This window comes from Hippocampus guttulatus, chromosome 6 (assembly GCF_054856545.1).
Source record: "Hippocampus guttulatus isolate MCC_2025c chromosome 6, RoL_Hgut_1.0, whole genome shotgun sequence".
Taxonomy (NCBI): Eukaryota; Metazoa; Chordata; class Actinopteri; order Syngnathiformes; family Syngnathidae; genus Hippocampus; species Hippocampus guttulatus.
Genome location: NC_141266.1, coordinates 20,225,123 through 20,245,112, shown reverse-complemented (window position 1 = coordinate 20,245,112; position 19,990 = coordinate 20,225,123). Strand labels below are relative to the sequence as shown.

General features: G+C 46.2%; 2 protein-coding genes across 3 annotated transcripts in view; one reads left to right on the top strand and one right to left on the bottom strand.

Moving 5' to 3' along the window:
* Positions 1-5,788, top strand: part of scap (SREBF chaperone) — a 22,218-nt gene extending 16,430 nt beyond the window's left edge. For both annotated transcript variants that reach the window (XM_086114558.1, XM_086114559.1), the window contains exon 23: positions 38-5,788. In XM_086114558.1, coding sequence (XP_085970684.1) covers positions 38-283 — 246 coding nt within the window. In that variant the 3' untranslated portion in view covers positions 284-5,788. The remainder of the gene's footprint in view (positions 1-37) is intronic.
* On the bottom strand, positions 5,789-19,990 carry ptpn23a (protein tyrosine phosphatase, non-receptor type 23, a). The gene is made up of 24 exons (XM_086114557.1): positions 19,747-19,990; positions 18,270-18,344; positions 18,073-18,200; positions 17,829-17,905; positions 17,492-17,541; positions 17,293-17,424; positions 17,149-17,229; positions 16,925-17,056; positions 16,807-16,854; positions 16,659-16,715; positions 16,529-16,587; positions 16,375-16,454; positions 16,086-16,200; positions 15,950-16,015; positions 15,731-15,876; positions 15,270-15,581; positions 15,039-15,193; positions 14,553-14,884; positions 11,953-14,479; positions 11,420-11,604; positions 11,241-11,345; positions 10,552-10,690; positions 10,367-10,480; positions 5,789-6,756 (listed from the first exon to the last, which is right to left on the bottom strand). Exons 1-24 carry the CDS (start codon positions 19,828-19,830, stop codon positions 6,229-6,231), a joined length of 5,727 nt encoding a protein of 1,908 aa, XP_085970683.1. The 5' UTR covers positions 19,831-19,990; the 3' UTR covers positions 5,789-6,228.

Below are 19,990 nucleotides of genomic sequence, written 5' to 3'. Positions count from 1 at the left end.
ATCCTCCCGCGTGCACGTGTGTGTTCCCCCACCGCAGGAGGCCGGCTGCGGTTCCAGCCTGGGTCTCATCTCGGACTCTCTTCTGGTGACTGGCGGTTTGGGCTGCGTCTCCTTCTGGGACTTGAACTACGGAGACTTAATCCAGACGGTCTACTTGGGTCCAAGTAGCGACGGTCAGGGCGTGAGGCAGCTACTCGTCCTCAACAACGCCGCCATCGTATGCGACTTTGGCAGCGAGCTCAGTCTCGTCTTCGTACCGTCGGTTCTCGAGAAATTGGACTGAAGTCTGAGAGCTGATCTTTGATTTCACGCCCTGTATGCTGCTTGACCCGTGAAAACTCAGCCCGCTGAAAAATAGCTGAAAAAAAAACAACAACCCTGCTGCCTGTTCGCATCATGTGCGAACGTATGACCTGCTGCCAACTATATACACCTCCTGGGGGCGCTGTTTGTTACGTATACATCATTATTTATTAGAGGTACTTGAGATCTTTACTATGGAACTTTGGAGACATGAACGTCATATTTTTTCTTTTTTTTTAGCCTTGTGTGTAGTCGCTATAACATAGACTTTGTACAATGCATACCTGGCATGTACAACTCAAAGCCTCTATTTTCGCACCGCCGCGCAAGGACATCACTGTGGCAATGCCATGCACAGGTGGCCTTTCTAGTCACGTTGTTTTGAAAGTCTGCTGGTCGCTGTTTTTACTTTACGGAACAAGGATCAAAGCCACAATGGAGGCCGTGGATCATTGCGGTTGAAACTTTGGGAGCTCACGTGAAATCTCAATTATTGAAGAAACTAGCCGCAGAAAGGCGAGTACGTCATCAAAGCGATGTGACTTAACGGGCAAATCATGAGAGATGACGGGCATGGCCTTCTACGCCCGGCGATAATTTCTGTCGTGCATGCGGCATGTGTTGCAGACCGATCATAGCGGTGCCGCCCGACAATGCTTTGGTCGTACGCGGGAGGAGAAAAAGAGGCTTTTTCGTAAATCGCATCAGATGCAGACAGGACTTTTCACACTGCACTCGGCAATGCACTGTTGACAAAGCCACTAATGTGTGGAAGTGTTGCCAAGGTGCGAGGAGGGCGTCCCGTCGTGGCGCCACATTGCCCTAAATTACACAAAAGTTCATTTTGAGAGTGCCGTATCGGATGTCAGCGGGCTCTAAATAATAGACCAGCTAGCGGGAAAAGCCTCCCTGTTACTTTCTACGGGGGTGCTCTGCAAGCGCATCCGAATATGGACAAGCTTGCATGCTGTTGTCCTTTCGCGCTGCCCTGCAGTGAAAGAGCAAGTGCAATGTGAAAAGGCCTTTAGGTGGAGGTAATTACAGGGTTCCCACTCTTCCACTTGCTTTTTATTTATGGACCTTTTAAGGACTTTTGAGGGCTAATTTAGACATTTTTAAGGACTTTTTTTTCCGCAGGGGATTCACGGTGGATTTAATGAACAGAAAGCCACATGTCACTGAGCTGCTGTTCAAATCATTGCTGCCAAAGGAAGGGTGCATCTTTATTTTTAGGGGCAATCAGCTAACCCTTTATTTGACATACTGTATGTCAAATTAGCCTGAAAGGACCCGAAGTGATCACGTGATCATCATCGGAACTGATCGGAGATGGCGGGAAAAGCAGAGCGGGAACCAGGAAGGCATGTAGCCCGACAGCGGGGTTTGAGGTTAAGGGCACCAGGCGTTTTTTTTTTGTTGACAAAACTATTAATTGGAAGGGTGTGGAAAATGACATACACAAATTAAATGAACCCCACAGGTTAATTTTTAAGGATTTATATTGACTTAGGAAGCTTTCCCGAAAATTAAGGATAATTAAGAACATAATTTTACAACTTCTTTTTTAATGGATTTTTATGAACTTTAAGGACCCATGGGAACCCTGAATTAGTTGCACATGCAAACTAGTTCAGGTACAGATTTGGTTTACGTAGGTAACAATGAGTTAAGTTGTATTTGCGAAGGTGAGAAGCACCAGTTTGACTTACAAAGTTGTATGTGCATGACACAAAGGTAGAGGTGCGACTTGCAAATCACGCATGCCACATGGAAAGTCGGGGTGCAACTTACCAAGTTGAACATGTGAGGTATAAAAGGTGTAGTTTTGACTTGCTAAGTACATAAGGTGCAACTTGCCAAGGCGCACGGGCAACTTTCTAAGTTGCACTTCAGTGTGAAACTTGCAGGGTCTCACTGACACACACACGCCTTTCGTTCTTTGGGTCTGTAACTTACGATGTAAGGCGCCACCCCAAGATACTAAAAGTGTAGGTGTTGTCATATTTTTCATTTGTATGAATGGGATGGCTGTGTTTTGACACCCCATTAACGTAAACAGCGACGACATAGATATCTTGTACCTCACACCTAAAACGAGCCTGAGGGAGCTCGCTAATAAAACTCGGTAAAGTGCACCGCCCTAAAGTCGCATCTTGCACACGCAACTTATAGGGAATCGCACACGAGATTTGTAAAGGTGCGCGTGCAACTTAATTGCGAATAAGATACAAAATGTGCAGGTGTGACGTGGTCTCCCGGGTTGGGGACAGTGTGGCGGGACAGGATGTTGCTGAACTGGAAGCTGCAGTGCACACATAACGTTTACGTGACAATGACATGTGGTTGAAACTTGGAGGTCACATGACTCTTGCTGCCACTCTGCTTCTTCATCCCTTTAGCGCAGGTGTGGGCAAAGGCCATTGGTATTTATTGCATTCACTTCGATAATTCAAAAATGTATTTTTAATCATGATGTGATTCATGTATTGTTTAAACAAAAAAAAAATGAAACCAATAATTTATTAACGACCATGTAAAGAAAGGTGTTTTTAGCCGAAAAAAAATGACCATGTATAGTAAGGCGTTTTTAGCCGAAAAAAACGACCATGTATAGTAAGGCGTTTTTAGCCGAAAAAAAATAACCATGTATAAGTATACTAAGGCGTTTTTAGCCGAGAAAAAACGACCATGTTTAGTAAGGCATTTTAACGCGAAAAAAACGACCATGTGTAGTAAAGCGTTTTTAGCCCAAAAAAATGACCATTATTCGGAAGGCATTTTAACCCGAAAAAAACGACCATGTATAGGAAGGCGTTTTTAGCCGAAAAAAAACGACCATGTATAGTAAGGCTTTTTAACCCGAAAAAACTGACCCTGTATAGTAAGGCGTTTTTCGACGAAGAAAAACGACCATGTATAGTAAGGCGTTTTTTGCCGAAAAAAACGACCATGTGTAGTAAGGCGTTTTTAGCCGAAAAAAAAGACCATGTGTAGTAAGGCGTTTTTAGCCGAAAAAAACGACCATGTATATAGTAAGGCGTTTTTAGCCGAAAAAAACCGACCATGTGTAGTAAGGCGTTTTTAGCCGAAAAAAACGACCATGTATAGTAAGGCGTTTTTAGCTGAAAATAAGACCATGTGTAGTAAGGCATTTTAACTCGAAAAAAACGACCATGTATAGTAAGGCGTTTTTAGCCGGAAAAAAACGACCATGTATAGTAAGGCTTTTTAACTAAAAAAAAACGACCATGTAGAGTAAGGCGTTTTTAGCCGAAAAAAAAACGACCATGTATAGTAAGGTGTTTTAACCCAAAAAAACTACCATGTATAGCAAGGCGTTTTTAGCCGAAAAAAAACGACCACGTATAGTCAGGCGTTTTTAGCCGAAAAAAAACGACCATCTTTAGTAAGGCGTTTTTAGCCCCAAAAAAATGACCATGTATAGTAAGGCGTTTTTAGACGAAAAAAACCCCCGACCATGTACAGTAAGGCGTTTTTAGCCGGAAAAAAAGACCATGTATAGTAAAGCGTTTTTAGATGAAAAAAACGACCATGTATAGTAAGGCATTTTTAGCCGAAAAAAAGACCGTGTGTAGTAAGGCGTTTTTAGCCGAAAAAAACGACCATATATAGTAAAGGGTTTTTAGCCGAAAAAAACGACCATGTATAGGAAGGCATTTTTAGCCGAAAAAAAATGATCATGTAGAGTAAGGCGTTTTTAGCCGAAAAAAAGGACCATGTATAGTAAGGCCTTTTTAGATGAAAAAAAGGACCATATATAGTAAGGCAATTTTAGACGAAAAAAAGGACCATGTATAGCAAGGCGTTTTTAGCCGAAAAAAACGACCATGTATAGAAAGGCGTTTTTAGACGAAAAAAAGGACCATGTATAGTAAGGCGTTTTTAGTGGAGAAAAAACGACCATGAATAGTAAGGCGTTTTTAGCCGAAAAAAAGGACTGTTTTTTTTCCGGCTAAAAACGCCTTACTACACATGGTCGTTTTTTTCGGCTAAAAATGCCTTCCTATACATGGTCGTTTATTTTTGTTAAAATGCCTTACTATACATGGTCATTTTTTTGGGCAAAAAACGCCTTACTACACATGGTCTTTTTTTTCGGCTAAAAACGCCTTACTATACATGGTCCTTTTTTTCGGCTAAAAACGCCTTACTATTCATGGTCATTTTATTTCGGCTAAAAACGCCTTACTATAAATGGTCGTTTTTTTGGGGCTAAAAACGCCTTACTATACATGTTCGGGTTTTTTTCGGCTAAAAATGCCTTACTATAATACATGGTCGTTATTTTCGGGTTAAAACGCCTTACTATACATGGTCATTTTTTTGGGCAAAAAACGCCTTACTACACATGGTCGTTTTTTTCGGCTAAAAATGCCTTACTATACATGGTCGTTTTTTTGGGGCTAAAAACGCCTTACTACACATGGTCTTTTTTTCGGCTAAAAACGCCTTACTATACATGGTCGTTTTTTTTCGGCTAAAAACGCCTTACTATAATACATGGTCGTTTTTTTTTCGGCTAAAAACGCTTTACTATATATATGGTCTTTTTTTCGGCTAAAAATGCCTTACTATATACATGGTCGTTTTTTTCGTCTAAAAACGCCTTACTACACATGGTCATTTTTGTCGGCTAAAAACGCCTTACTATACATGGTCTTTTTTTTCGGCTATAAATGCCTTACTATACATGGTCTTTTTTTTCGTCTAACAACGCCTTACTACACATGGTCTTTTTTTTCGTCTAACAACGCCTTACTATACATGGTCTTTTTTTTCCGGCTAAAAACGCCTTACTATACATGGTCCTTTTTTTCGTCTAAAAACGCCTTACTATACATGGTCCTTTTTTTTCGGCTAAAAACGCCTTACTATACATGGTGGTTTTTTTCGTTTAAAAAGGCCTTACTACACATGGTCTTTTTTTCGTTTAAAAACGCCTTACTATACATGGTCCTTTTTTTTCGGCTAAAAACGCCTTACTACACATGGTCTTTTTTTTCGGCTAAAAATACCATACTATACGTGGTCGTTTAATAATTTATTAAATGCAATTAACTAAAATGAGCTCAGACTTTTATCTCCTTTTCAAAAATGCTTTGCCCACTCCTGCGTTAACATTTCACTGCTGAACTCGTGTGACTTGTTTGGACCAAACAAAGCAAATGTAGAATAATAAGAATGTATTTTCTGGTCGCGTGTCACACGCTAACTTAAGGCTCTTTAGGCACTTTTGTGTTAGCACATTTTGTCAATGTTTTTGGGGTTTTTTTTTTTCCATGTAATGTCAGACACGTGAAGGGACCAGGGGGCCGGGGTGAACAGCCCGAGAGGCAGGAAACCCACGCCCCCTTATTCCCCCATTGGCTGGCTATGCGGGCTTAAGTAGTGACATAATTTATTGACTTGTTTTGTAACAAAAGCTTTGTACTAATTTTCCAATAAAGACACTTTGATATGACAATTGGATTTTTCACTTTATTGTGCAACTTGGTGACTCGCAAGTGTGACTAAGCAGCACAAGTGGCATTTAATGTGTTGTGCTTGTGAAACAAAGCTCAATGTTCAACTTCCTAAGTTGTGCCTTACTAAGTTGCGGATGCCGGAGATCTGCCACCTGTCAAAAACTACTTCAGTGAATCGAGGCGGGAAACTCCGCTCCCCTCATCCCTGACTTGGTTGACTGTGCAGGCTGCAAAAGAGGCATAACTTAACGACTCATAAAAAAAGCATTCTCACATTTAAATAAAGTCGCTTTGATGAGACGTGACATCTAAATCAATTTATTTTTAATTATTAGTCAAACCTTGAAATATTTACAAAGTCGCTTGATTGGTCACCTCAAAGTGCCCCCTTGTGGATAATGATGGTGGTGCATGCTGAGATTTTTTTTTTAAACTTGTCTTAGGGTTTGTTGAGGCTCCACAGGGGGTCCAGACCGCTGAGGGGGTCTGTACTCTCAGCCCCCCAAGTCCCATGGAGACCCTGGCCCTCGACTGGCTGCAGGAAACTCTGCTTGGTCACCCGCTGTTTGGCCCCACCGCCGCCACCACCGTCCATGGAGAAGGCCTCAGGGGCCAGTGAGGCAAGCAGCTCCAAAGACGAGGTTGGCGGCGGGGTGGCCGTTTCCGGTGGTGGTGAGGCCGCATCCAGGCCGTTGGGTGGCGGAGGGGACGGAACGGCAGTGGGCGAACTCGAGCAGTCGGGGCCTGACGGGGGTGACCCCGTGAAAGCGCCTGGCTCCATTGTGGGGCAGGGATCTCTTGGCGAGTGGATGGACGGCGAAAAGGAGAGGGGTGGATCATTGTCATCATCTATGTCCAGGTCACTGGGTGTCGGTACACTGAGCTTGGCGATGGTGGCCTGGATGGAGCTGATGGGCAGGTCACCACCGAGAACCAGGTCCTGCTGGGACTCCTGGCGGGAGTACGACTGCAAACAAAGACCAGGAAGTCACAGTGGCAACGATTGTTGTGAACACGCCATTCCCTAGGCACAAGAATCTTCACTTTCAACGAGACCATACACTCTGAATAAGAATCTTGCTTGACTATATCGTTTAGGAAGTACTACCTTCGCACGGGTTAAGAACCTTATCTCAGCATTGGAATCTTCATTTGGGACAACACTATTCTCTCATGAGTAGAACTGGCTTGACTCTGGCAAACCAGATGAGGGCCAGTTGTGGAGTGAAATATTTGGTGTGTACATGTGTACTTTGGCGTTTTTAGCCGAACCCCATACATGGTCGTTTTTTTCGGCTAAAAACGCTTTACAATATATGGTCTTTTTTTTTTCGGCTAAAAATGTCATTTTTTTCGTCCAAAAACGCCTTACAAAACATGGTCGTTTTTTTCAGCTAAAAATGCTTTACTATACATGGTCTTTTTTTTCAGCTAAAACCGCCTTACTATACATGGTCGGGTTTTTTTCGGCTAAAAATGCCTTCCTATACGTGGTCGTTTTTTTAGAGTTAAAATGCCTTACTATACATGGTCATTTTTTTCGGCTAAAAACGCCTTACTATATATACATGGACGTTTTTTTCGGCTAAAAACGCCTTTTACTATACATGGTCGTTTTTTTCGGCTAAAAACACTTTACTATATATGGTCTTTTTTTTCCGGCTAAAAATGCCTTACTATACATGGTCGATTTTTCAGCAAAAAATGCCTTACTATACATGGTCGGTTTTTTTTCGGCTAAAAACGCCTTACAAAACATGGTCGTTTTTTTTCGGCTAAAAATGCCTTCCTATACGTGGTCGTTTTTTTAGAGTTAAAATGCCTTACTATACATGGTCATTTTTTTCGGCTAAAAACGCCTTACTATACATGGACGTTTTTTTCGGCTAAAAACGCCTTTTACTATACATGGTCGTTTTTTTCGGCTAAAAACACTTTACTATATATGGTCTTTTTTTTCCGGCTAAAAATGCCTTACTATACATGGTCGATTTTTCAGCAAAAAATGCCTTACTATACATGGTCGTTTTTTTTCCGGCTAAAAACGCCTTACTATACATGGTCTTTTTTTTCGGCTAAAAACGCCTTACAAAACATGGTCGTTTTTTTTTCGGCTAAAAATGCCTTCCTATACGTGGTCGTTTTTTTAGAGTTAAAATGCCTTACTATACATGGTCATTTTTTTCGGCTAAAAACGCCTTACTATACATGGTCGTTTTTTTCGGCTAAAAATGCCTTACAATACATGGTCGTTTTTTTCGGCTAAAAACGCCTTACTATACATGGTCGTTTTTTTCGGCTAAAAACGCTTTACTATATATGGTCTTTTTTTTCCGGCTAAAAACGCCTTACTATACATGGTCGTTTTTTTCAGCCAAAAACGCCTTACTATACATGGTCGATTTTTCAGCAATAAACGCCTTACTATACATGGTCCTTTTTTTCGTCTAAAAACGCCTTACTATACGTGGTCGTTTTTTTCGTTTAAAAACGCATTACTATACATGGTCCTTTTTTTCGTCTAAAAACGCCTTACTATACATGGTCGTTTTTTTCGGCTAAAAACGCCTTACTACACATGGTCTTTTTTTTCAGCTAAAAACGCCTTTCTATACATGTTCGTTTTTTTCGGCTAAAAACGCCTTTCTATACATGTTCGTTTTTTTCGGCTAAAAACCCCTTACTACACACGGTTGTTGGTTTTTTTGGGCTAAAAAAGCCTTATTGTACATGGTCGTTGCTTTCGTCTAAAAACGCCTTACTATACATGGTTGTTTTTTTTCGGCTAAAAACGCCTTACTATACATGGTCGGGTTTTTTTTCGGCTAAAAACTTACTATACATGGTCGGGTTTTTCGGCCAAAAACGCCTTACGATACATGGTCTTTTTTTTCGGCTAAAAACACCTTACTATACATGGTCGGGTTTTTTTCGGCTAAAAATGCCTTACTATATACATGGTCGTTTCTTTCGGGTTAAAACGCCTTACTACATAGACGTTATGTTCGGGTTAAAACGCCTTACTATACATGGTAGTTTTTTTCGGCTAAAAACGCCTTCCTATACATGGTCATTTTTTTTCGGGTTAAAACGCCTTACTGTACATGGTCGTTTTTTTCGGGTTAATACGCCTTACTATATATATACATGGTCGGTTTTTTTCGGCTAAAAACACATGACTGTATATGGTCGTTTTTTTTTTTCGGCTAAAAACGCCTTCCGATACATGGTCGTTTTTTTCGAGTTAATACGCCTTACTATACATGGTCGTTATTTTCGGGTTAATACGCCTTACTATACATGGTCGTTATTTTCGGGTTAATACGCCTTACTATACATGGTCGTTTTATTCGGCTAAAAACGCCTGACTATACGTGGTCTTTTTTTTTCGTCTAGAAACGCCTTTCTACACATGGTCGTGTTTTTTCGGCTAAAAACGCCTTACTATACATGGTCATTTTTTTTCGGCTAAAAACACCTGACTATACATGGTCGTTTTTTTTTCCGGCTAAAAACGCCTTTTTGTACATGGTCGTTGTGTTCGTCTAAAAACGCCTTACTATACATGGTAGGTTTTTTTTTCGGTTAAAAACGCCTTACTATACATGGTAGGTTTTTTTTCCGGCTAAAAACGCCTTATGACACATGGTCGTTTTTTTCGGCTAAAAATGCCTTTCTATACATGGTCGTTTTTTTCGTCGAAAAACGCCTCATTATACATGGTCTTTTTTTTCCGTCTAAAAACGCATTACTATACAGGGTGGTTTTTTTCGGGTTAAAACGCCTTACTATACATGGTCGTTTTTTTCAGCTAAAAACGGCTTCTATACATGGTCGTTTTTTTCGAGTTAAAATGCCTTACTCTATCTACATTGTCATTATTTTCGGGTTAAAACGCCTTACTATACATGGTCGTTTTTTCCGTCTAAAAACGGCTCATGGTCATTTTTTTCGGGTAAAAGCGCCTTACTATGCGTGGTGCTTTTTTTTCCGGCTCAAAACGCCTTACTATATACATGGTCGTTTTTTTCAGCTAAAACGCCTGATCGGGATGGTGACAGGAAGGAGAGCATGAAAAGAAAAGAGGACATGGAGAGCGCAACAATTTGATGGACAGAAAAATACAGTTCACGAGTAAGCTGCATCCCAATTTGGACTTTGTGTTCACTGTTATATGTGAGGTTCACAAATTAGGACAATAAACATATTTTTATAACAGTCGATTTTGAGACTTTTTTTTTTAAATGTGGGTCAAATATGGCTCATGAAAGATGTGGCTTAGTTGAGGTTGAATTTAGGCTGATATCAGGAACCTGTTCTGGCCCAGCGTCGGGCCGGAGTAGGGCCAGATATGGTTTTACAATGCGGCTCAGATCTGGGCCGAATGCGGCCCACATCATGGATGCCAGACGTGGGCCACTGCAGGACCATCATTCATTGAGGTATGTGGGCCGAGTGTACGTGCCGTGTCTGCCCCAGAGCTGGGCCAGACCAATTTTGCTGACTGGGTTTTTTGTAGAATAGATCAAGACCTGTGTAAACTGCATGCATTTGCTTATTTCAATGTTTGTCGTCACCTTGGAGACAGTCGAAGCGGCATTCCTGCTGTAGGTGGCCACGGAGACACCGTGTTGGAGCAAGATCTGCTCGGCGTGTTTCGCCACAGCCTCATAGCAGAACTTGAGGTGCAGCTGCATGGGACAAGAAAGTGCGGTGCTTGGTAACTCAGGTGAAGCCGCAGTGGGCGGTGCCGACATCATACCTTCTCCTGCAGCATGTTCTTTCTCTGCTGCCGCATTTTCCTGACCAGGGCTCGAAGGTCGGCAATGCCGTTCCCCGCCTCCAGCTCCTGCACCGCCGCATACAGCAGACAGAAGGCCCCAGTGCGACCCACGCCAGAACTACAGCACAACGAGAGATAGACAAAAAGAGAATGTTCTGGTTAAGACTTCTGCCAAGGACTGCTGGAGTACAACCAGTACCCTGCTCATGAACAGTGATGTCATCAAACACGCGCAGGGTCCTTATCTCAGGGCTGGAACTTCTCTCGGGACTAGGACCTTCCCTGGGTACCAAAATATTATCAGTGGACTCGTACTTTCTCTCAGGAGCAGCGTTGTAATTGTTCAGCGAACAGTTATTTTAACAGTTTTGCTCATGACTGGAGCATTGGTGGTACTAGTAACTTCTACTAGGATTTGGGACTATGGTGAATAGAACCTTATTTTCTTGGGAGGAGAACCATCTTTTGCTCAAAAGAGTTACTTTACTCTGGACTCAGGATGAGCACATTCACTTGGGACCAAAACGATTCTTTGTATTTCCTTCCCTCTCGGGACTTGTACTTTCCATGTAGGAACTAAAACCTATCACTCTTGGGTCTACTCGAGAAGATGGCATAAGTCTACGTCTATAAATAAGGTATCGTCTGTACTAGATTTGTAGTCTGACCTGCAGTGGACCACCACAGGCATGTGCATGGGTCTCTGGTGCAGGTAGTGTCCATGGACCTCCTGGATGAAGTGCAGCAGGTTGCTCTTGCTATCAGGAAGTCCCCTGGTGGACACAAAAGACACGTACGTCAAAACAACAATCTGAAACAAGACAGGAATTGAAGTGAGTGCTCGTACAGTTCTGGCCAGGAAGTAAACTGCAGGTGGACCACGGTCCGCTTCAGGCTCTGCTCATGGTACTGCAGGCAGATCATCCGCTCTACGTGGGTAGCCGTGGTCTTATGTGTGGTCAGACTGATCTTGATGGGACCTTGAGACAGCTGTTGGCCGCGCTCTGTTGGGAAGTAGCGCGCCACTTTTCCCTACGAGAGCAGAAGTAATGCTGTCAAACCAAACTGACATATGAGAAAATACAAAAAACTGAGTCTGGCCATTTTGTTTTTTCAGCATCTCTGCTCACCTGCACTGCTGACATTAACAAGAGAGGAGCTAATTTACAAACGCATAGTCACCATTGGCAAGTTGATACTTTTCAACACCCTCACAATCACAGTTTCTTGGCATCAGGAATCCACAAAACGGCGCAGATGTAATACTTTTATATTCAGACAGTGCTTGGCTCCTCCACTCACTTCAACAGACATCCCTATCACCAAGATGTTACCAGATGCTAGACCAGACTTAAACCAAGAAGTAATCATGGCAGTTACCTTCTCCACTTCTTGCTCCGACACCAGCATGACCACCAAGGAGACCTTCTGTTCATAGACCATTAACCAGAAGTCAGCGGCGGTGCCAGTGAGTGGCGCCTGTGTGGCAATGATTTGCGGGCAAAACGGTGACAAGTCTTTGATGTAGCTGGCGTTGATGTAGTCGTCTTTGCCCGACTTCAGGAGCACACGGTTGAGATCGTAGGGCATGATGTCCTGGTGCCGGTTCTTCATGGTGTAGCAGCGGGCGATGGCGATTGACAGTTGCCGGGCATCCCTCTCCTGCTGCTCCTGGAGCTCTTTCCAGTGTGCATCCAGCACCGACATCCCCTTCTCGCCGTCTGAAGTCTCATCCAGGGACTCTACCTGCGCTCGGAAATCTTCCAACTCAGTGTGGAGGCGGGCTACGACCTCCGGAGCTTCGTACGGATCGCCTTGGATCAGAAGAATGCCCTGGGAGTCTTTCTTGCGACGCTCCCCTTCCTGGGGGTCTGCTTTCGTAGGCTGGAGGACATTGGTGGGGGACTTGGTGCCGCCCGGTTGGCTTTCGGGACTGGAAGATAGAAGGTCGTGGTTGCTGGAGCTCTGACGTTGGAAGAGAGAAGTCGAGGGAGCACAGATGGCTGCGAGAGAGGAAAGCGTCGGGGGAAGCGTAGCACCCATGTTGGGGGAAACAGTGGGTATCTGCTGGGGTGTCAAGGCCAGAGCAGAAGGTCCAGGTGTGGGGGATGTTGACTGTGCAGGCGACGGGGAGGGAGGATGGTTTGGCTGTCCTGGTTGTCCTACTGGAGGACCTCCAGGACAGGGTTGGAGCATGTGCTGGGGAGGCATGTGAGGATGTAAACTGTGTGGGCCAAGGGCAGGTGTTGGTAGTGGGGCACTTGTGGGCACATTAACCCCTGGATTTGATGGGTACATTGAAGGCTGCGAGTGGGCAACACCATGAGAGGGTTGAGGCTGTTGGGGTGCAACGGACTGCGGTGCCAGGGGCTGCTGAGGCATCATGGGTGGTCCTCCAGGATAGCACCCCCCCACAGTGCGGTGGGCTTGGACATGGGGGTGACTGGGCATGGAGATGGGCAGTTGAGGCATGTTTGGAATGGGAGGATGTCCAGGGTGGGGGTGGTGCTGCGGGGCAAGGGGGTTAGGGGGGGTGTTGCCTATGGGAGCCATTGGAAGATGACTCTGAGGACCAGGAAGCAGATGAGGTTGCGAAGCAGGAGGCATCTGTGGGTGATGTGCGGGGTGGATTGTCTGGCTGGTAGAAGGCATCGGCCCCCTGGGGCCACTTTGTATTTGTGGATGGGGTCCCAGTGGCTGGGCACTGGGGGGCATTGGGAGGTGTTGATGAGGGAGGTATGGTTGAGAAACAGGCGGTACGGTCTGAGATGTAGGTGGGAGCTGGAGAGGAGGATTTTGTGGTGGCATCGGGCCCCGAGGTGGACTCGGCATGGGGCCTGGCATCACCTGAGGGTGCTGCTGGGGGGCGTAGTTCTGGGCCTGGTAACCTTGGGGTATGTGTAGCGGAGCCGTGTAGCCATTTTGTGGTGCTTGCCTATGACCTGGGAACACTTGAGGGTACTGTGGAGGTGTGACAGGCCTGGGAGGAGCACCATGCTGCGGAGGGGCACCAGGGTGTGGAGGGGGGACAAGCTGCGGCGGGCCGCCAAGTTGCGGAGGGATGCCAAGTTGCGGAGGGGTGCCGGGCTGCGGAGCCATGTATCCAGGTGGGTAGGTCTGCATAGGAAGTTGAGGGGTCGGAAGAGTTCTTGGTCCGGCTTGATAGCCTGAGGACAGAGGTTGCCCCAAGGGGGGTGGGTACTGATGCTGCAACTGCTTCTGTTGTGTCATTTGAGGCACAAACTGGGGGTAGGTAGTGGCACCCATCTGTGGAGGTCCGGTGTAGGCCGGAGAAACTGAGGGTGGGACGGGGGCTCCTGTGTAGGCGGCAGAAACCGAGGGTGGGACGGGGTAGTAAGGTGTCGGAGTGTAGCTGGGTATAGGTGCTTGAATGGTGTCCACAGTGGTGGTTGAAGGCCGGACTGGGGCAGGACAAACAGGGCCCACCCGGGGGACTTGAGGCCCGTAAACCGCCTGTTGTGGGGGCATCTGGCGGGCTATGTGAGGAATAGGTCTACATGTCAAAGGTCCTGGTATGGGCAGTGTGCCAGATGTTGGAAAATTGGCAATCCGTGCCAGAAGCTCCGGTGGCGGGAGATTGGCTGGGAAGCGAGGAAGACCGACAGCTGAGTGACCAGGCCAAGGCAATGAGCTGCTGCTGCCAATGTTGGCACCCGGGGGGAGGAATGCTTCTGGACCCAGCTGATGAGCCGCAGAGGTGGGGAGAGAAGGAATGTCTGGTGGGAGGCTGCGAAGCTCCTCTGGCTTGTCCTCTGATAAGGCCAAGATGGCGGCATTAATTTGGGCTAACTCTGGATCCTCCAAACTGGAGTCTTCATCCTGAGATTTTGGCTTCAAAGAAGGCTTTGCTGCTGTCGGTCTCGCTGGAGGCTTCTTGTGGATCTCTCTTCAAGGAGAACAGAGGTAAGAATCGGTTCGCTTGAGTCGTTGCAACCTAAACAGAAAAGTAGAAAACGTACCTTTCAAGGAAGTGCTTCCTCGCCTCCATCCTGCTTTGACACAAAGTCTTTACTCTCTCCAGCAGACGTGATGCTTTGGCCTCTAAGTCATCGTAGAACTCCTTGCCCTCCTGCGACTTCTTCATCAGGTCCTCGTAAGCCTCGTAGGAGCCCACAAGGCCCTCAACCATGCTGGTCCACTGCTGCTCCGTCTCGCTCAGGCTTTTACGCACCGTTGCGTACTGAACGTAGGTCTCGGTCAGAGCCTTGAGGATGTTTTCTTGGGCTGACAGGTTCTGGTCAATGTAGACCTTCAACGGCTCATACTTCTTCAGCTGCTCCTCAAACAAGCCCTGGAAGTACAAAGTGCAAAGTTGTAGTAAGGAGTTTCGGTGAGGTCTGGAACTTCATTACTGGGTTCCGGTGCCTCTCTGTGATGCCCGAAACCTTCTTCCTGGTTCAGTAGCTCAGAGTAGGGTCCGGAACATTCTCCCTAAAAAGACATACCCTTATGTCGGCTTTCTCGGTGGTGACCAGGGTGCAAGTGATGTCGTCCTGCTCTATGAGGTCCCGCAGTTGTTTCTCCAAAGTGGCTCTCTGGTCCCTCATTTCTTGAACCTTCCCCAGGATGCGCTTCATGCACTGCAACCCGGCCATGTCCTCTGCTCAACACAGCACAACAGACTCCCTTATATTGCTGAGACACAAGTGCAAACCACAAATGATCGTCATTTCTACCTTCGCTAAGTTGCGGGCGAGGCAGGGTGTCTCTCAGGCTCTCTAGTGGTCCGCCCAGCAGACGGAGGTTGCTGATGTGCAAGTTCATGGCCCGGTGGAGTTCCGTGTTGGTGAAGCTGGCCTTCTCGTGGGCCTCCATGTATTTCTCCAGATCCCTGCGGAACTCTGCAAGAAGCTGCGCATGCGCTGCCGGGTGGGCCTCAACAGGGGCGCCGGATTCCGAAAGGGTCCGTTCGGCCGCCTCGTCGGACTCCAGAATGTCTCTGATCTCTCGGAGGGACGACTCCACTTCGGTGAAGATGCCTGAGAGGACTGAGGCATAGAACACAGAAGATGGAAGCTAGTCTTTTACACCAAGACTTCATAGAGGTTTTGAGTGCAGGTTTAAAAAAGACGTTTAAAGACGTCATTCAGTGAATGAGTTAAACACGATTCCCCTGGTTTACTGGCGCAAAACGCACCTTGCATGGACTGTATAAGACTCTTGACGGTGTCAGGACGCACACTAAGAGCAGCGCACTTTGCCATTAGGACCTGCGGAATGTGGTTGTACATGTCGAGATTGTCGACGGACTCTGCCTCCACGTCCAGAGAGTCCATGAACTGCCTGCGGGGAAGGGACGGAAGGTGTTAGCTTAGCAATTAGCAACATTCCATATTTACACGTGCATGCTGCTCACTCCAGTACGTCGTTCTTGCTTTCGATCTTGGCCATGACGTCTCTCAGCAGCTTCGCTTTCTCCTCGCTGTAAACACAAACACTGCGTGGCAGCTCGAGTGCTAACGTGCTGCTATGCTAACAGCATTGGTGTGTACCTGTAGAGGGAGGCAGATTCATGGGCCGCCATGGGGACCAGTTTGGCAAAGAGGTCCGGTCCGGTGACACTGGGGTCCGTGGGATTGACGGGCAGGGCTTTGACCAGGGGGGCACCTGCACATGTCAAAGGACTTTATCATATTTGACAATATCAAGCTAAAATCATTTTTTTCCACCAGGAAAATCAGATTTTTGACTTTCATAATTTTGGCCCCTTATAGAGAAAGCAAATAAAAGCAATTTATCACCCAGCCCTATTTGCGTGCTATGCTAACTGACGACTGTTACCTTTGACGGACGTCAACGTTTCCAAAGATGGAATGGTCTCGTGATAGATGAAGTCATTGTCCTTTTTGGCAGAGTTGTATCTACAAATAGGGCAGTCAAAGTCAACTGGGAGAGAAAAAAAACCCCTCAAGTTTTGAGAAAATGTCTTTCTTACTTGCCACCAATGACATCCATGGTGAAATGCAGAGCCTCCTGCACGGTGTCAGGCTGACCCTGGGTACACAGACGGGTTTTGTAAGACCACCGTGATAACCGGTGTGATTCTGCTCTGAGATATTCTGTACCTTGGCCAGCTTGATAGCCTCGGCCAGCTTGTCCAAGGCGCTCTGAAGGTATGCCAGCTGCACACAAACAAGCGGGCGCACTTCAACACAAACACAATAAGGACACGTAGGTTCGGCTTGCAACTGTTTGTGGCGTAGTTGTGCGTACCTGCTCGCCGTACTTTTGCTGCTCCTCGGCTTGTTTGCCCATGTGGAACTGTGTGAGGATTAACAGTGAGGTGGCGTGTGGGTCGGGGTGTCTCACGCACACACAAATTCACACTCACATGCGCGATTGAGGCAAAGTAGTAGATCTTCATCTGCACCAGCTTTTTCCAGTCTTTCTGGATCTTTCCCAGCATGGAGGCTGTCTCAGAGTTCTCCAGAGCCCTGCAGGCCTCCTTGTAGTAATCCACCACCTGGAGGGGTGTCACAGTGTACGCGCTGAGCAAGCTTGAACGTGCGCCACGATGTCATAATATTGGAATGATTGACCGGGAGATGCCCCCACCTGAGCGCTGATGCGGGCCACCAGGAAGCTCTTCCTGTTGTCCAGCATGGATTTCTCCAGAAGACACTCCTGAGCCTGACCCTGACATACACACACAAAGATTGAATGGCACTGCGTGCGTGTGCATGTGCACGTGCGTACTACCAGCATGAGGTTGATGTTGAGGTTGAGAATCTGGTGACTCATGTCGACGCTGAAGTTGTGACTGAAATGGTCACTCAGGTAGGAGAACGCGCCCGCTGAGCACTGAAAATGTGTGCATGACACCTTCATGCCCTGGAATCATAACAAAGCGCGTGAGTGTGCGCATGTGTGTTGGTTCATGTGCTTTGATGCATCATACCTCCTCCGACACGCGGTTGTCCATGGCTCCCAACATGGAATGCAGAGCGCCTACAAGTGAACGCGGGTGAGATTTTTTTTCCCCCTCTATTTCGTTAAATGAGATACAACTAACTGCCAGTCCTCGCTATTGGATACTTTATATTGCTTCATGGCTCTCAGTACTTTGGTTTCTATGGCCTCAAGGTATATTTTTATTCACAGTGGCAATTCCACAAGAAACTTTGCACTTTCCCAATGTTCAAACCCTGGTAATTAAACACTTGAGTGACCGTTTCTTTCTTGTAAAACTAAGCTTTTTTTTTCCCCAAGCAAACAACCAAACTTATTTAACTCACCAAGATTGTAGAGAATACACGCCTGCTCATAGCAGATGTCATCATGGGTCACTGTTTTACCGGAAAAGATCTCAGTCCTACACACACACACACACATTTCACATTGCTTTAACAATGACTCAGCTGTTGTTGCGCTGGTTAACTGAAGCAGTCTGTTGTTGTCTCGGGCGGAAAGGAAAATAGAAAAAAAAACAATCATGTGACAACTTTGTGTGTGTGTGTGTGTGTGTGTGTGCGCGCGTACCATGAGATGGACACCGCTGCCTCCTGCCCTGTCGTCATGGGAATGCGACTCTGGAGGTAATGAAGCTGACCGAAGTACTTCCTCAACGTGCTGCAGCCCTCAAAGTCTCTGGTCACGTTCACGGCACTCTGACGAACACACACAAACACGTTTCAACCGGTCCTTCCAAACGTGGTCACGTGGCGACTTGGACCGACCTGCCGCAGCGTTTCCAGTTTCTTCAGCTGCTCGTTGTAGTTGTCAGGATTCTCGTTGTAGTTCTTCAGGATGTACTAAAAGACATATAACAAATAATATCAGAGGCAATACAGTTCACCACACTAACACTTCACAGGACATTCTCATAATATCCATCTGACGGAGCATTCAAACCTGCACACACATCGTAAAAGGATTGTCGACAATGTCACAGAACATTTGATTAATCGGCTGAAAATACCGCTTGCGTTATTAAACAACCACACTGAGATAAATGGTGGAGGTATTTTGTCCCCTTAGCGTCGCTATCCTTAGGTTCTATATTGTACTGTGACTTTCAATGTGTAGGGCTTTAAAAGGCAATGCTCAGCCTGGTGAGGGACGTGTGCATCAGTGACCGAGAGTGTAGTTAGCTGTTGTGAGCTCAGTTTAGCCCGTCTGCAGTTTTCAGAGTACACGAGTGCTGCTTATAAGTAGACACGGTGCACTTTGTTATCTTCTTTTTTTTTTTCTTCCCCAAAGTGTGAAATGACCCCAAACTTTGGACACGTTCTCTCTTTTACAGTCTTTTCCCTTGCACTTTAATATCAAAATCAAACCATCCTTCAGATGATACATGTGGAGATTTGTATGAGATGGCTTTTCATGAATGAAGTGCACACCACGACAGCCGACATTTGATATAAGTGTTTCACAACCTCTATTGCGCAAAGTCACATCACCAAACAAACAGATGTCAGCTAAAAGTAGACATAAATGAAGTGACATCGAGCGGAAGGGCATTTCATTCTTCTGCCTCTTACTAAATGTCGTTGGGGTTGATTGATGACAGACGAATAACTTTGGGGGCCAATCAAATCAATTTGAACAATTTCTTGCTGCGCACTGATGAGCTCTGACGGCACAATGGTTGTACATCATTGACTTTGGTCAATTTTCAATTAGTTATGATGACGTGTTGATGCGTATCACGAAAACGAGGACGCGCTCAAAAGGTAAAGGACTTTATCTAGAATAGGAAGAACAAAACAGATAAATGCTAAATGAATATTCAAGACTATTTTTGTTTTTTGACATGGTCTAATAACCAAAATTCATATCGAACTTGTATTTTCATGCCCACTTGTTAGCTGTTGTCATGGCGTCGCGGCTTTGAGTCATGTGACGTTATCTAGGCCTGATTAGTCCCGGTCCACTTCTGTCCGCTTATTAGCCGTGTTAGCTTTTTCGTTTGCTGCCAGCTAATTCCACCAAAGGCTCCGTCGCTCGCTGGGCTAAGACGACGCTAACCATAGCAAAGAAAAGGCAGACTGATGCTAGCCAATCAGTTCGGCCTTCTTGTAACTTATGTTGATGTTTAGCCTGACATGCTTCGGCGCTTGGCTCGGTTCCGGTCAAAGGTGTCTTGTTTACGGCCACTTTGGGGCCAGTTGCTGCCCCCCTCCCTTGCTCGGTCCGCGTCCCCGCCCAGCTCACCTGCCTGACGGCCGAGTTAAACTGGAAGTCTCCCGCTTCCTTCAGGTCGAGCCATATCATCGGCATGCGGGGGACCGCCTCCATCGCGGCGGCGGCTGCTGGCGGTGCCCTCAAGCCCGCGAGGATGTCACTTGGGGTCGGCTTGAGGTGGTGGAGGCAGGCTGCTCGCGAAGACGCGCTCTGTTCTTTTCCCCAACAACTGTGTCATGGAGCCGTCCCCGCTTGAACCGGAAATGCGTCGACG

Coding starts and splice junctions, on each gene's coding strand:
- ptpn23a (XM_086114557.1), bottom strand. CDS start 19,830: ATGGAGGCGGTCCCCCGCATGCCGATGATATGGCTCGACCTGAAGGAA. Junction 18,345..19,746: donor TTAACTCGGCCGTCAGGCAG/GTGAGCTGGGCG, acceptor TATGTCTTTTAG/TACATCCTGAAGAACTACAA. Junction 16,588..16,658: donor AGGCTATCAAGCTGGCCAAG/GTACAGAATATC, acceptor CTGTGTACCCAG/GGTCAGCCTGACACCGTGCA.